The 14,882-nt window shown below is 44.4% G+C and overlaps 1 protein-coding gene across 1 annotated transcript; it reads left to right on the forward strand.

Annotated features, from left to right (window-relative positions):
- Nucleotides 1-20: 20 nt before the first annotated feature.
- On the forward strand, nt 21-11,123 carry RNF121 (ring finger protein 121). The gene is made up of 9 exons (XM_053456587.1): nt 21-99; nt 3,401-3,441; nt 3,867-4,008; nt 4,416-4,570; nt 5,045-5,152; nt 5,347-5,467; nt 6,316-6,449; nt 7,382-7,483; nt 10,705-11,123. Exons 1-9 carry the CDS (start codon nt 43-45, stop codon nt 10,823-10,825), a joined length of 981 nt encoding a protein of 326 aa, XP_053312562.1. The 5' UTR covers nt 21-42; the 3' UTR covers nt 10,826-11,123.
- The last annotated feature ends 3,759 nt before the right edge of the window (nt 11,124-14,882 follow it).

Consider the following 14,882-nt stretch of genomic DNA (forward strand, 5'->3'; position numbering starts at 1 on the left):
CTGATTGGTTGAGCGTCCCGGAACCCGCTGTCGTGGCGCAAGATGGCGGCGGTGTTGGAGGTGGAAGTTGGAGGAGCCGGGGCGAGGGAGGTAGAGGAGGTGAGTGAGAAAGCGGCACGGGCATGTAGGCCGGGATGTGAGAATGAGTGTGGGCGAGGGCTAGCGCCCGGTGTGGCAATTAGCTGCCTCTTCCAGGGCCATTCACAGGGCGAAGATGTATTGACAGGTCCTCCGCCGGGTGGTAATATCCGTCCCCGGGTATACGGGGGATTGTACTCGGTTACCGGGCCCGTAGGTAGAGCTGTTACCCCCCCATCCCAATGACAGGTGTGACATAATACCTTTTCATTGGCGTCTGAGCCCCTCCCTGGAATGACGGATGGGCAGATCCCCCTCCCCCCACTCGGTTAACATAACCCCCCCCCCTCCCTGACAGGAAGAATTGCCCCCTGGCAGGTCTGTTCTACGTCTAATGCCAGTAGATTAATAGTATCAATAGCCCTCTGCTGGATACATACACAGGCTGCTGGCAGCATACGTTCCCCGGTATTATTATTACACGTTATATACGATGTGCCGGATGGTTCCGCGCTTCCTTCACGTTGCCCGGATGATACAGAATTACCAATAACGTTACAATTGGGGATATAAAGAAGAAACGTAATCTGGGGGAGACGAGGGCCGAGCTCTTGCGATTTTACAATCCATTACGGACTCTTAATAAATGGGAGTCGGACGCCTTCATAGCGTGAAGAATAACTTTACTGAGAAGGCCGTTGATAAGTGGAACAGCCTCCCAGCAGAAGCAGTAGATGTTAAAAAGATACATGGGACAGGCGTACGGCTCCTGAATCTAAGACGAGACAGACTGCTGCTTACGGGTCGGAGTCTTTATAGCAGGAGGAACGGACACTAGACGGGGGCCGAATGGGGCGCTATATAAAACAATAATAAGTTGGTTATTAAGATCCCCTCTCTAATTGCCTCCTTCGCCGTCCCTGTGACCTGTCTTATTTTCTAGATCAGCCCTCCGTACGTCGCCTGCCCCGGCTGGTGTATAATGTATTACGCGGTGTCCGGCCAGATGGTGTGCCGGGGGGGGGGGGGTTAATTGTGCCGGATCCGACCCCCTCCCTCCTTGGAGATTCTGCGTCGGCCGTCGCTTTTCGGCGTCCTTTTCGGCTTTAGCTGCTCTTTTTTTTCTTGCGTGAACCTGCCGGACGTCTAAATGAAACTGCAGCTTTTTGTATCACTTTCTGAATCCAGGTTGCAGTCGGGATGCGGCCAGCAGTGTACAAACGATCAGTCCTTTCTACCCCATCGCGTGATACCTCGCTGTATACACCCCGCGACCCCCCCCCACGCGTTATATGAATAACGATATATATATATTATTCTGGCATTTTCCATATGAAATCCTGCAATTTATTGTTTTTCGTTTTTCTCCATATTTACCGTTTTTCCTTTTCTCTGCGAATTCCCCTGTAATCTTGGAATTTATTTTTGGGGTTTTTTGTGTTTTTCCACATTTTCTGTCACCGAGCCGGTCGGTTCAGGAATAACCAGTTTTTCGGTTCATTGAGTGACCTTCCTCCGGACCGGTTCCTCGGCTGCTTACTCCGGACCGGTTCCCCGGCTGCCTCCCGAATTCCTACCTGCTGCGTCCACAATCACTCTGCGGGGGGCGGGGGTTATCATATCGACTCCGACTAACAATGCGTTAGAAAGTAAGCAATGTGATAAGTGGCCCCCGCGGCGAGGGCCGGCATGTTTAATACGGGGTCACTTCTTGAATGTCGTTTCGCCGGGGTTAACCCATCACCCTGTATAATGCAATAAAGGAGAGGAAATGTTTAGTGAATGCCGCGGTAATTATTAATATTTTGTAATATTTGATATAATTCAGTAATATATTTAGTGCTATTTCCACCTGGCTGTAAAGCTGGGCTGTGTTCGGGGCTGGCATTCACGGAGTTAACGGCAGAGGTTACACGAGGTTTCCCCAAAGTCTTCTCACCCGTTACGTTATGCATTATGCAGGGCCGGCTTGTGAGGATAGTAATGTTTTGGGCTTTTTCTTGTCTGTGCGACCCCCGAAGAGCTTGGTGAGAGAGACTGGCAAAATCTGGACTGTCTGGTATAGAGCAGGACAGTTGGGAGGCATGAAACTTTGTATGATGTCCTTGCTGATAGATCGTGGCGCTTGACATTTAATATTTCTGGCTGCCGTGTAACCGTCGTGCCTTTGAGCGTTTATCATGTTTGCGTTTCTCATTATTTGTCTCGTGGTGAGAACACAAGCCCAACCCCCGCCACCCCCCCGGGGCGCCAGACTCCCAGTTGAGCGTAGGCGGGCAGAGACGTAAAATTTCTGGAAATTCTGAAGCCTTGGGGGGGGGATTTTCTGAGAAATTGGGGGGGGGAAATGGCTTTGGAAAAAAAACATTTCCCCAATTTTTCTGTTACTGTTTCATATTTGTGAATAATACGTGACGTTTGAAGCGCGGATTTAATGGATAATCTACATCTGGCTCGCCCGGCACCCGGTGGGCGCTGACGGCAGACGCTCGGGTAGCTCCTGATCTTTGGTGCCTTTTACCGGCTGGAGCCTGACATCGTGCAGCACACGGATGGGACGTCTCATCAGACAGCCGGTGACCGCGAGCGCAGCCTCCGTGGCGTTTATTCCCCCGCGCGTTCCTCTTGGTTCTTAACGCGGTTTCTCTGTAGGTTCTTTCCGTTCCGACGTGGCAGGAATGTCGCAATCGTCAGCGATCTCGCCGTTCTCTACGCCGTACGCAGCGCGTTCCTTCGCCGACCTTCGCCCCGAACAGTCGCCTTCTCACCGGATTGCGCAACGTGTTCTGATACCCGGCTCCTCGCGTCTCTCTGTGATAAATCCACTAAACTGTGCGTTTCTAGCTGTTAATTACACTGGAAACGGGCCAGGAAGCCGATCTGGTTTATTAGCGGTTCTGGGTAAATCGGTCCCGAGATAATCGGCTGTGAACTATTCGTGATGAGATGATTGTAAAGGACTGTTGGTAGGTATTGTGGAATTGCTGAGGGGGGGGGGGCTTTGGAAGTGTTCCAGTCCGATGACTGTTTTCATTTAACTCTTTAAATCCCAAGTGTTACCCATGCGCTCTGGTGACATCCGTTAACGTTTGCCGATGGGTGGATGCCGGAGGTTCCCGTTATCGCCCATCTGTGTCCCCGGCGTACCGTCGGCAGTGGATGCGGATCGGAGGGCCGGGTATCCGCCGGCAGCTGGTCAGGACGGGTTGTATTCTAGTTATACGGACAGTTCTGTAAATGTGTCGGTGGTGCCGAGCGCTGTGCCGCGTGTTATATTATACATTCTGCTCGTGGGCGCTTATTAACCTTTTCCTCTTCACAGCAGGTGGATCTCTCGGACCTGGCCCCAGAGGAAAGATGGCGGTGAGTTACATTTATTTTTCGGTAAACACTTATATAGCGTTCTGAGGACCCAGAGCTTGCCAGCCCATGCAGGCACTTTCCTGTCGTTAGTGGTGATTATTATTATATACCCGTGTTATCACTAGTCATGTGACATATGCTATAAAAACTTGGCTGCAAAAAAGAGCTTGTAAACACCAAGCAGGGCAAACCGTCACAAATATTATCTACCAGAACATATAATCATAGCGTGTGTGTACATATATACACACACACACACACGCACACATATAATATATATACACACACTTTGGAAACGTGCACAGTAGCGTTTCCCAAGGAAATTAGATCTATGTCTAAATGCTAATTTGATTCACAAAGGGAAAGTTGTAAGTGACGGGAGCGAGTTTGCGGCGTCCGTGTAACTCTCCGTTGTGTATTTTCAGGGTAGAACATGCGCGGATGCACGCCAAGCACAGAGGCCACGAAGCGATGCACGCCGAGATGGTTCTCATCCTCATCGCCACGCTGGTGGTCGCTCAGCTGCTGCTTGTTCAGTGGAAGCAAAGACACTCGCGCTCCTACAATGTAAGAATCACGCGTCCCGTCCGCCTCCTGCGTCCGTGACGGGCCGACAGAGCGCGCCGGCTGCGCTTAACCCTATCATAGCACCAGAGGTGTATTTTTGGGGGGAAAGTAACATTTTGATGGTGAAAGGGGAAACGTATTGTGTTTCATACCAATACACCTAATATTATGCACAGACACACAAACCTTCCGAGTGACTGAGCCCACAGGGGCTCTGTTGATCATGCAAAGCCTGAGAGGGTCTGGGACAAAGTGGTTAAAGCCAAGTACTCTCCAGGAACTGCCCCAGGAACATCTGTTCATTTTACCCTCCCTGCCCTCTTGCCGTGTATGTGTGTGTGTGTATATGTATATATATGTATATAGTACAGTTTGCCGCAGATGTCATTGTGCATCTTTTGCCCCAGATGGTGACCCTGTTCCAGATGTGGATCGTACCCGTCTACTTCACAGTGAAGCTCCACTGGTGGAGGTTCCTCGGCATCTGGGTTCTCTTCTCCATCATCACCGCCTTCATCACGTACAGAGCGACCCGTAAGCCCTTGGAACAGACTACCCCCAGGTGAGCGGGAGTGCGGGATTAAGTATGTATCGCGGTTCGGCTGTTCTCCAGCTGTTATGGATATGCGGCTCCTCTAATGCTCACGATAAGCTCATGTGTTTACTTATATAGCCATAGAGTGTATCTCCCCAGTGGTACAGCATTGGGGCGATGCCCCTCTCCCTGAACTTCATTCGGGCTCCTGTTGCCTGTGAATGACTTGACAGGTGATATAATATAACGCCTGGTATTTATATAGCGCCTTTCTCCCAGTGGTACTTAAAGCCCCGAATCGGCAGCTGAATAATAGTTATTACCCGAGTTTCACTGCGTTCCCCAGAATCGGGTGTATGAGATTTCCCTGACTGCAAGTCTCCTGATCTGTAAGCACTACGGAGCGCTGCGTGAATTACTTGCGCCGTACAAATAAAAGATAAAAATGAAATAAAATCGCAAAGCTGTTTTTTCTCCAATGCACTTGTCTTATATCCGCAGGCTGGTTTATAAATGGTTCCTGCTGCTGTACAAGCTGAGCTACGCCACCGGGATCGTGGGGTATATAGCAGTGATGTTCACGCTGTTTAGTCTCAATTTTGTATTTAGGTGAGTTCTCCTTTATGTCTTTATTGTTCATTTGTACTCCGTTCATTAGTGCTTTTTTTTTAGGGTTTTTTTTTTCACAATTTTACAGTAATTTAGAAAATTCAAAAACATAACTTATAAATGCTACATGGGCAGAATCTTTGCTTAAAAAAAAAAAAGCCACTGACCACAAGAACTCTTCTCTCTCACCGCAGAATAAAGCCAGAAGACGCCATGGACTTCGGGATATCCCTGCTCTTCTATGGCCTTTACTACGGGGTGCTCGGAAGGGATTTTGCCGAGATGTGCGCGGATTACATGGCTTCAACCATTGGGGTGAGTGTGAATATTAAAACACCATTCTGTCAAAATCTCAAGTACTGCTGAATACACAAAACCCTTCCCAGAGATGAGTCTCTAATTGCGTAAAATCATGTCTTATTCATAGTGTTTGCCAGGGGCACAAAATCAAGTACTGATAGGTTGTTGCCATAGAAACTGAAAAAACCTTATTAAAACCTTGCTTGTTTGTGCAATTAATCAGCGGAAAGAATAGAATGACCGGCTAAGGCTTAGCATGCCAACATTTGTTGTTTAAAGTCCATATTTCCGTGCTGCGTGGCATGATCAATAACTCAAACCAAGAGCCGTGATGCTGTTCACTGCTGCGACACTAGATGGCAGCAGATACTTATATTAGATCACCATCCGTCACACATACAATATTACATTTATTTATATATCGCCAGCAGATCCAGTGGCGCTGTTACACCAGTGTCTGTAAGAACGTTTTAAATCGCACCCAATAAAAAGAAAAGTATAAAAGGAGGAGTGGGTCCTGTTCTTCCTTACAATGTAGTCTGTTGGGAGCGGGAAGAGGTAACGATGGTAGAAGAGAGATGCAGGTTATGAGATGAAGAAAGAGGACGGTTGGGGGTGTATTTGGTTAGGAGGGTAGAGATATAAGGGGGTGCGGAGTTAAGGGCTCTGTAGGTCCGGCTGAGACATTTGAATTTGGTTCTGGAGAATATGGGTAGCTGGTGGAGCGGCTATAAAATGAAAATGCCTGCATATGTACAGAAAGAACGGAGGGCACCGTACTTTTGGGTAAATGGTGTTGGAGATGGCTGTAGGACCCGAGAACATGAATCGTAATCTCCTAATGACTTGTCTTCTTCCCGCAGTTCTACAGTGCATCAGGAATGCCCACCAAACACCTTTCGGACAGCATGTGCGCCGTTTGCGGCCAGCAGATCTTCGTCGATGTCAATGAAGAGGGTATCATCGAGAACACGTTTAGACTGTCCTGCAACCATGTGTATCCTTATAATCACACCAAAGTACCTTAAAGAATGCATGATTGAACTCGTCCATTTAACACTGTGTCCATCCCTCAATTCCTAACGCATCATCCACCATCATGCATAAGGGCTACATTTACCTTCCCACCACCTTGATTTTTGTGTTGGGCGTAAGGAGCCCTGGGATAGAGAATTTCCAGGCTGAGGTTGGTAAGAAGCTTTGGTGGGCAGACGTCCACAGCTCATTGTGTGCTAAATATTATCACATGCGCACCATAACGGCCCGCCTCATCCTCGGAATAAAGCTGTCAATAGAAATACTAACAACTTAATGTATAGCTCTAACCCAGAGCGCTTTAAAACGCACCAAAGTGGTGTTTGCAGCATAGGAGAGCATTAGGTTTATGGAGGAATTGCGCCGAAGCGTGCAAGAAGGCGACGTGAGAACCAAGTGAGGGCTTGGAGTTTTTGATATAAAGTATATGATCTCACGCTTGTCTTAGCCTTCAGGCTGGGTGGGATAGAGTGACAATAGCTAATGATCTGGAAAATACCTGTAGCCGTGTGAACAGGTGGCCGCCTACATTGAGGATGCTTTAAAAAGCTTGAGTCATACATGTAGCATATGTTTCCCGTATTGCCCCTGGTTAAGACTGAATCTTCCAAATCAACCCCGCAACGCAATCCGCTGGCGCTTACGGTTCAGTTTTCTGCTGTCGTAACTAGACCCCTTTAATTATTTGAGTTTCTTGGCTGCGAGCTGGAAGAATTATTTGAATATCAACTCTTCCACTTTATTTGAGGGGTCGGCTGTGTGGGTGAAATGAGGATAAAGTGTTTTGCCGTGAAACTTGTGTTTTTTGCCTTTGTATGAAAATTGTGTATTTTTTACCATTGTGTATTTAGAGTTTAATTGGGATCTTTGCCCTTAACTTGCACAATTCACCAGTTTCCACGAGTTCTGCATCCGCGGCTGGTGCATCGTGGGGAAGAAGCAGACGTGTCCGTACTGCAAAGAGAAGGTGGATCTGAAGAGGATGTTCAGTAACCCGTATCCTTTTACTCCGGGGAAAGTGGTCGGCACAGATCCTACGTGTTTTTTATTGTTTAAAACCAGTTCCACTTTCTGTTCTCAGAATCAGAATAATCACTCCCGCAACCCTTATTGTTAGGGAAAAACTAGAAAGCACAAACTATGGGTAAATTAAATATTATATATATATATATATATATATATATATATATATATATATATATATAATAAAGTCCAAATATAGTTACCGGCACTCCAGGGACTTTGCAAATGACCACACAAACAACTTCGGTTTTTAAGTCCTGATGAAAGTCTGTAATAAACAAGACTGAAACGTTGACTTAAAAACCAAAGTTGTTTGTGTGGTCATTTGCAAAGTCCCTGGAGTGCCGGTAACTATTTTTGGACTTTATATTATTTACTGCTGCAGTTATTTGGCACCGGACAGAAATTTGGCATTTGGAGTGCAATTGTTAATTTTGGAATATATATATATATATATATATATATATATATAACTATCCGTATTTGCAGGAATATAAGACAAGGTTTTTTCAGAGCAAATGCTCATCTTATATTCAAGGCCGTCTTATAATTCGACCTCAAATAGAGGTCTGACTAGAAGACTAAGATCCAGATCCCCCGCAGCGCTGCAGGGGACCCAGATCCTCCTCTCTGGCTGCCGGTGAAGGTCTGCGCGATGCACGTAGACAGTCTCCGCTGCTGCCAACACTTCCGCCGGGGCTTCTATGACCAATCGCTGCTGCCGTGACATGACCTTCTGGCTGCCCCCACTAGACACCCGGAAGTCTGAAACACGGGGGACGAGTCTAGAGATGCATTGGTAAGTCTGTGGGGACAGAGTGGCATAACTGGGGGGCAGGTTGGGAAATAAAAACAAGAAATGCATTTTTCTCAATTAGTTTTTATTAAATATGAGGAATTTCAGGAATTACTAAACTTTAGCTCCAAAAAAGCATAACTTTTTTAATCAAAGTAAACTTCTCGTGTAATGATATTAATAGAAATTACTTAGGCTTATAGTGTCAGCTGGGAGCTTGACTGAGAGCAAGTAGACCTTAAAGGCAACTCCCATCAAATCTTTTATTACTAGTATCTGATTAAAAACATCTCTTTAAAAAGATTCTGCTATGAATGATTCTGGTATGTCCTGACCTTCTTGCATTGGCTGTCATTTGACAGCCTGGACCCCCCCCCGTCAGCAGAAACCAGCATGCCCGATCTCCTGTTACCATTTTAAATGCCCGATCTCGCGTCACTGCTGGCGTCACCCGAATGACGCTCCGATGAGGCACAGATCACAGACACTGTGATCTCTATGCAAGTCTGTGGGGACTCAGGAAAAAAAAGAGAAACAATTCACTAAAATAATATATATATTTTTTTTTTTAAATAGTGAGCTGGCATTAATAACCACTGGCATTAATAACATGTTCAAGATGTTCCTAAGATGAACTATAACCATACTGCACTGATAACAGTACAATAAAAAAAAAAATTACAAAATATATAAAAAAGATAATAATAAAAAAAAAACCCTTACATCCCATTGCCTCCATTCACAACCCCCAGATTAGAGTTGCAATCCCATCATACCTAATGTAAAAATTCTACGAGTAATGTACACCTTATAGTATGTTGCCTATAAGTGCTGGGAAAGAATGGAAATTCTATATCAATTGGGTATTTCTGTAATCAGGACCCCTGAATTGATAAACTTGATAAACCTAATTTTGTGAGGATTCAGAGGGGAAAATATATAGGTTTTTTTTTTTTCGTTCTTCTAATTCTTGCTTGTTTTTACTAAATTTCTCATCCTAGATTTTCAGTTAATTATCTAACTAGTTCTCTCTTCTTGAAAAAAACAATATGTAGTTTACATGGGTACACTATTCACAGGAAAAGAGAATCATTGCTGAACCGACATAGCACAAAAATGGCAAAGTTGCTCCATGACTTGAGGTACCAAAAACCCCTGGGACTGAAGGGGTTAAGGCAGTTCTAGTTTCTGCCCCATAATATAATATTTTCAGACATCTGAATATTAGGCGTTTAGTATGTTTCCTAGCTGTTAGCTTAGCTTAATTTACAAGACAAACACCTTAGGAAACAATAGAATGCCTCAGCCTCAATTACCCAGCTGCATCTCTATGGAGGAACGGACTTCATTAGCATTGCCATAAAGCATCAGCTCAGTGTGGTGCTTGAGGCGGGAAAGGCACCCAAAATATTACGTGACTGACAGCAATGGCCCCCTCCAAGTCTGCAGATAAAGGGAGTTTATTGGAACAAAATGAGATAAAATCAGGGTTTTTTTTTTCTTTTCTTTTCAAAGCAGACCTATATTATTGTATACAGTGCTGGGGGCTATTACTGTATACAGGTTTGGGGTTAATTCTGAAAGAGAAGTTTTTCTCATGGCACTTCCCCTTTAACATTAACAGGGTGTGAAAATCCCCCGTGTGTCTTCATTTTTTAAAATGTTTCGCGTTTTTAATAGTTTTACACAACTTCTAAAACCACTTCCCGGCCCGTATCTGTTTGTTAAACCGTTCCATCTCATGCGTTTATAACACTCGTAGCTTGATTCACCGGTGAAGGCCCCGGCACGGCGCGTTAGAAACGCGTGTCTTACTGTAATGAGCTCCACGCATGGAAAATCGTTTATTTAAATGTCAGAAAACCAGGTTCAGCGATGTTACCCCGCGGTTAGTTTCCGTAGACTACGGTTCCTCTTTAAAGTCACGGAAGATTGCGACACCCATCTTTAAAGCTCCGATAGAGGACTGGTATCAGCACAGCCCCATTGTCTTCATCACCCCCCCCCCCCCCATTTGTGTCTAATACTGAATGGGGTTTTAGACTTAACAAAGACCGTATTTTAAAAAAATTAAAAAACAGTTTATGATTAATGTGTTACCGTAAAGAGTTAACGAGCTCCATGCAGCCAACGAGACTTGGCTGCATGTCAGGCTTTAGGGTACTTTCCTACCGATTACCCCTCACCCACCAAGGTGGATGGCTTTGGGGCTAATAGTTGGAGTGATGGGATGACTGCGTTGACTGGCATGTACATGGGAATGATAAATGGTTCGGCACACCCGGCCCTCCCTGTGCATCAACCAAATTCTTCTCGTTCTCAAGGACAGGAACCCAAACCCTGATCAGACAAGCTGTCATATCTTGATTTTTAACTTCCTTGATCCTGGTCGATTCAGATGGGAGAGACCCCACGTTATGTACGGGCAGCTCTTGGACTGGTTACGGTACCTCGTTGCCTGGCAGCCGGTCATCATCGGACTGGTACAAGGTATCAACTATTGCCTCGGACTGGAATAATAAAAAAAAAACAAAAAACGCTTCCCGACCCCGAAGAAATCCAGGAGTTCCTACATCAGCAACCAGAGGACACGGCAGCTCGGCCCAGCGGCCATTTTCTGGTGTTTTTTTTTTTTTTGTATTTTATATGCCACTCGCTTCTGGATTTTTAGCCGCCTGGAACGCGGCGCCGTGGCTGCTGCGTAGGTTCTTCCGCAGTGTTAGCGTTCTGCCCGCGCCGGAGGGGCTTGTTGTATTACTTATTTATTACAACATTGTGTCTATAAATATTTTTACTTGGCACTACAGGATCCTATAATTTTGTGTATTTAGTGTTTTATTTTAACTAAATTAAACTTTTTAGTGCTGGTGGGATTGCACGTCCAGCACTAGAGTGTTATACACCACTCCGTTCCCAAGATAGAGCTGCACCCCCCCCCACCACTGCCCCACTACTTCGCCAGTGTTAACGCCGTTTAGAAGAGATTACCCACTACATCCTAACGTCTTCTTTGATATCCCTGCTAGGACGCGTCTTCGTTTGCTTTTAGGAGCCCTCCTAGGTACAGAGTCAGTTTAATGTTAACGTCCAACACCTCCAGACGAAGAAACCTGGGACTCGGTCAACCCGTAAGCCGCAAGTACTTCGAACGGACTGCTCCTTGTTGCTGCTGCGGTAGCCCATCGCAGAGACCACCCTTATCAGTTATCCAGCCCTCTCTAGGACCAATTTATGTGTTTTTGGGGTTTTTTTAGGTTTTATTGACATTTAAGGCTTTAGAACTGGATAATTTACTGAAACTTGGAACATATCAAACTTTATCAAATGTCAAAGTTTTATTAGTCTGTAAACACAGTGAATGACGACGCCGGGGGGGGGGTGATTTGAGATCCCCCCCTCTCTGTGTCGGTATATTATGTTTTTGCACAACTGCGGTCCGGTAACTTTTATGGGTGGAGAAAGTGTGAAATTTGCTAATGAATGATTAAGAAACCACCGAATCAACCAACCATCCCCAAAGTGGTGTTTAGTTTCTGACGTAACAAAAAAAATAGTATTTTTTAAATTTGGACTGGCTAGATTTTAATTAAAGAGAATGACCCAAAACGCTGTATTTTTTTTTTTATGTCTCTACGTCACACGTCCCTTGTTGTTAATGTCACAAAATCAAGTGCTCCGGAGGGGGTCTGCGTTCGGAAACTGAGAGATTTGTACAGATTTTATGGAAATTCCAAAGAAAAGGTTTGATGGGTTGAGATTAGTAGGATGTTTTCCGTATGGCACTTTCACTTACACTCAGGGCGGAGGATCGTTGCCGTGTTAGGGCTCCTAATTAGGCTTCAAAAAGGCTAATTGCAGCTCTGGGAATAGATCGCAGGATTTGGCTTAATTAATAATTCACTTTTTACACGTTGTCCAAAACAGCCGTTTGTGAGGTCGCGTTTGGGGCACCTTTATCAACCGATCTACATGCTGTCCTTCCATACATCTGCCTGACAAAAGGGATCCTCGCTTTAACAAAAAAATAAATAAAAAAAACAGATCTGGGTAAAATAGGGGGTTGCGTTAGACTTTAGGGTCTATTCACTAAAAGCAGAGCCTGCAGGAGGTCTGTGGTTGAACTCCCTAAAGTCGCTTTTTATTATGAAGCTCCGTCCCGTGTTTCTCCAGCAATTAAAGAGGTGCGGAGGCTTTAAACGAATTAACTACGCGTTATCCAGGATAGTGAATAGGAGGTGTTTAAATGGCGACGTCCCGTCCGGTGGGGCAATGGAATCCCAAAATATAATGTCAGTGTTTGTAACTCAGCAAGATTTAACTTACATTTATTAGGAAATATAGATCAAAATTATAAAAGTTTGGTGATAAAGCCGCTTTTCAAGCACAATGGGCTTTATTCACTAAAGGCAGAGTTGTGTTTCAGCTCCTTTGCTTGGCTGGTCTTTATAACGTATAGTTAATTCAGTGAGATGTATTCAATAACTCCTCGGCCATTAAATCACCCATTATACAGGGCGTAGGGAAGAAGGACCCACAACTCCCCCTCCAACTCTCCCTTTAGTGAATACCCATTGTGTATTAAGCTTACTTTCCAATATCAAAGCCATAGGGTGGATGTGATGTACATTATTAGTATAATTGGACACATTTTATATAGCACCGTCATATTCCATAGCGCTGTACAATGGGGTTACGTCCTGTATTTGTGGAAAGGCCGTATATTTCTTAAATACTTAAATAATGGATTCTTCTTCTGAGAGGGTGTCGGCGAGCTGTCCCTATAACCGCAGACGTGTTTATCGGACCGGTTTCAGTTACGCGATGACACAACCGTCTAGTTAAAGCAGAGAAACGAGTATCTACAAAACTGCTTTTTCCCCTATCACTAAAAAAAAAAAAGGAAAAAATATACACGTAAAGTAGTCACTCCCTGAAAAACACCCAAGAATCTAGTTTTTAACATTTATTGTGTCCGTCGGTAAAGAAAACCTAACTTCTAATATTGCTTTGCAGAAAACAGCTTTACTGGAACGCGTTGTACAGCGCTGTGGTATACGATGGTGCTATAGTATACAAAAATAATAATAATAACTTAAAAAACTCATTTACCAGGCTAGCTAAAGTTCGTATTTCTGATGTGATCTACGACGCGTAGTTTCAGGTGAAACTCCAGCTGGGGGTTCGGTGAAACTTCGCTGGCTGTGATCCTGTAGTCCCCGTCCGCTCGTTGTGTCGGGGGGGGGGGGGACGCATTACTCGTCTTTTACTCACTGGCAGCTTGGAGGGGAATTACAAGCTTTTGCACTTATACATAATCCTCGGACTGTTGTGTATAAAGTGCAATATTTATTTGGAATAAATCACGGACCCCATCGTTGTATTGCCTGGCGGTTTTCTAGGTCACAGCACTGTATGTTATGCTGAAGGAGAAATTTTTTTTTTGTTTTTTATGGGATTTTCTCTTTTTTTAAGGGGGCAATCGGGTGGCCGGAGTGTCCCTTTAAGCCGGAGTGCAGAAGCATTCACAAAAGAGACAGAGCGGAGCTTTAAAGAGACGTCTCATCAGTCGCATGCATTAAAGTACAAATGACTGTTGGACTGTCCCTTTAAATCAGCCAAGAATGTCTATTATGTTGCGTAAAAGTAATAAAATCTACCGGTCCCGAGGTACCCCCCTAGTAACAGGACCTTCCTCTGAATAAACGCCATTAACTACAACCTGCTTCCTCGTAACTCTCGGCATCCAAACCCAAACATTGCAGACCGCGTCCTATGCCTTTCCGAAATCAACAGCTTAAACGGTTAAAAAAATAAGTTAGATTGACCGGATCTCCATGCTGTAAACCGGTGCCGTTTCTGATCATGCAAACCATTTGCTCCCCGATATTTAACGATTCTTTCCATTAAAGCCACCCAAATTTTTGAGCAATACCCCCATTTTCCCCACCACGGAGCTATTGCCCCCAGGCTTGGTTGAGTGGACATCCGCGTGTCTGCGAGGGGTCCGTGGGGTTCGGTTTGTGTTGGTGGGTGGGCAGCATGTTTCCATTCACATCATTTTATTGAAGCAGGTCAGTATGAGTGGTCTTTTTATCGGGGTTTAAAATGAATTTAAATGCGGTTTATTCTATCTTTTAATCGTTGCGCTTTCCATTTATACCAAAGATTTTGGGCAATATTGGATAGGGAGGTAAGATACGTTGCGGTTGAGATAGTGAATGGGCAGATATTATGTGGGGTTGCTGAATAATATATATATATATATATATATATATTTTTTTATTATTATTATTAATTTTTTTTTTCGGGGCTAGGACCCCATAAACGTGTGATATATGGGGCTGATAACCATTGATTTTACCAGGGCCAGATTGGGGGGGATAAAAATTAAATCCTATAATTTAAGCTTTTTTTTGTTAAATGGCATTAAAAGGCACTCAAAGAAAAGAAATCTAAAAAGAAAAAAAAAGAATATAAAATTGAATTTTTAATCTGAAAATATAAAACAATAAATAATAATAATAATAATATTTAAAATGTAACATTTTGGAGGTTGATTACAGATGGATTATATTT

The sequence above is a fragment of the Spea bombifrons genome, chromosome 2, assembly GCF_027358695.1.
Source record: "Spea bombifrons isolate aSpeBom1 chromosome 2, aSpeBom1.2.pri, whole genome shotgun sequence".
Classification (NCBI taxonomy): Eukaryota; Metazoa; Chordata; class Amphibia; order Anura; family Pelobatidae; genus Spea; species Spea bombifrons.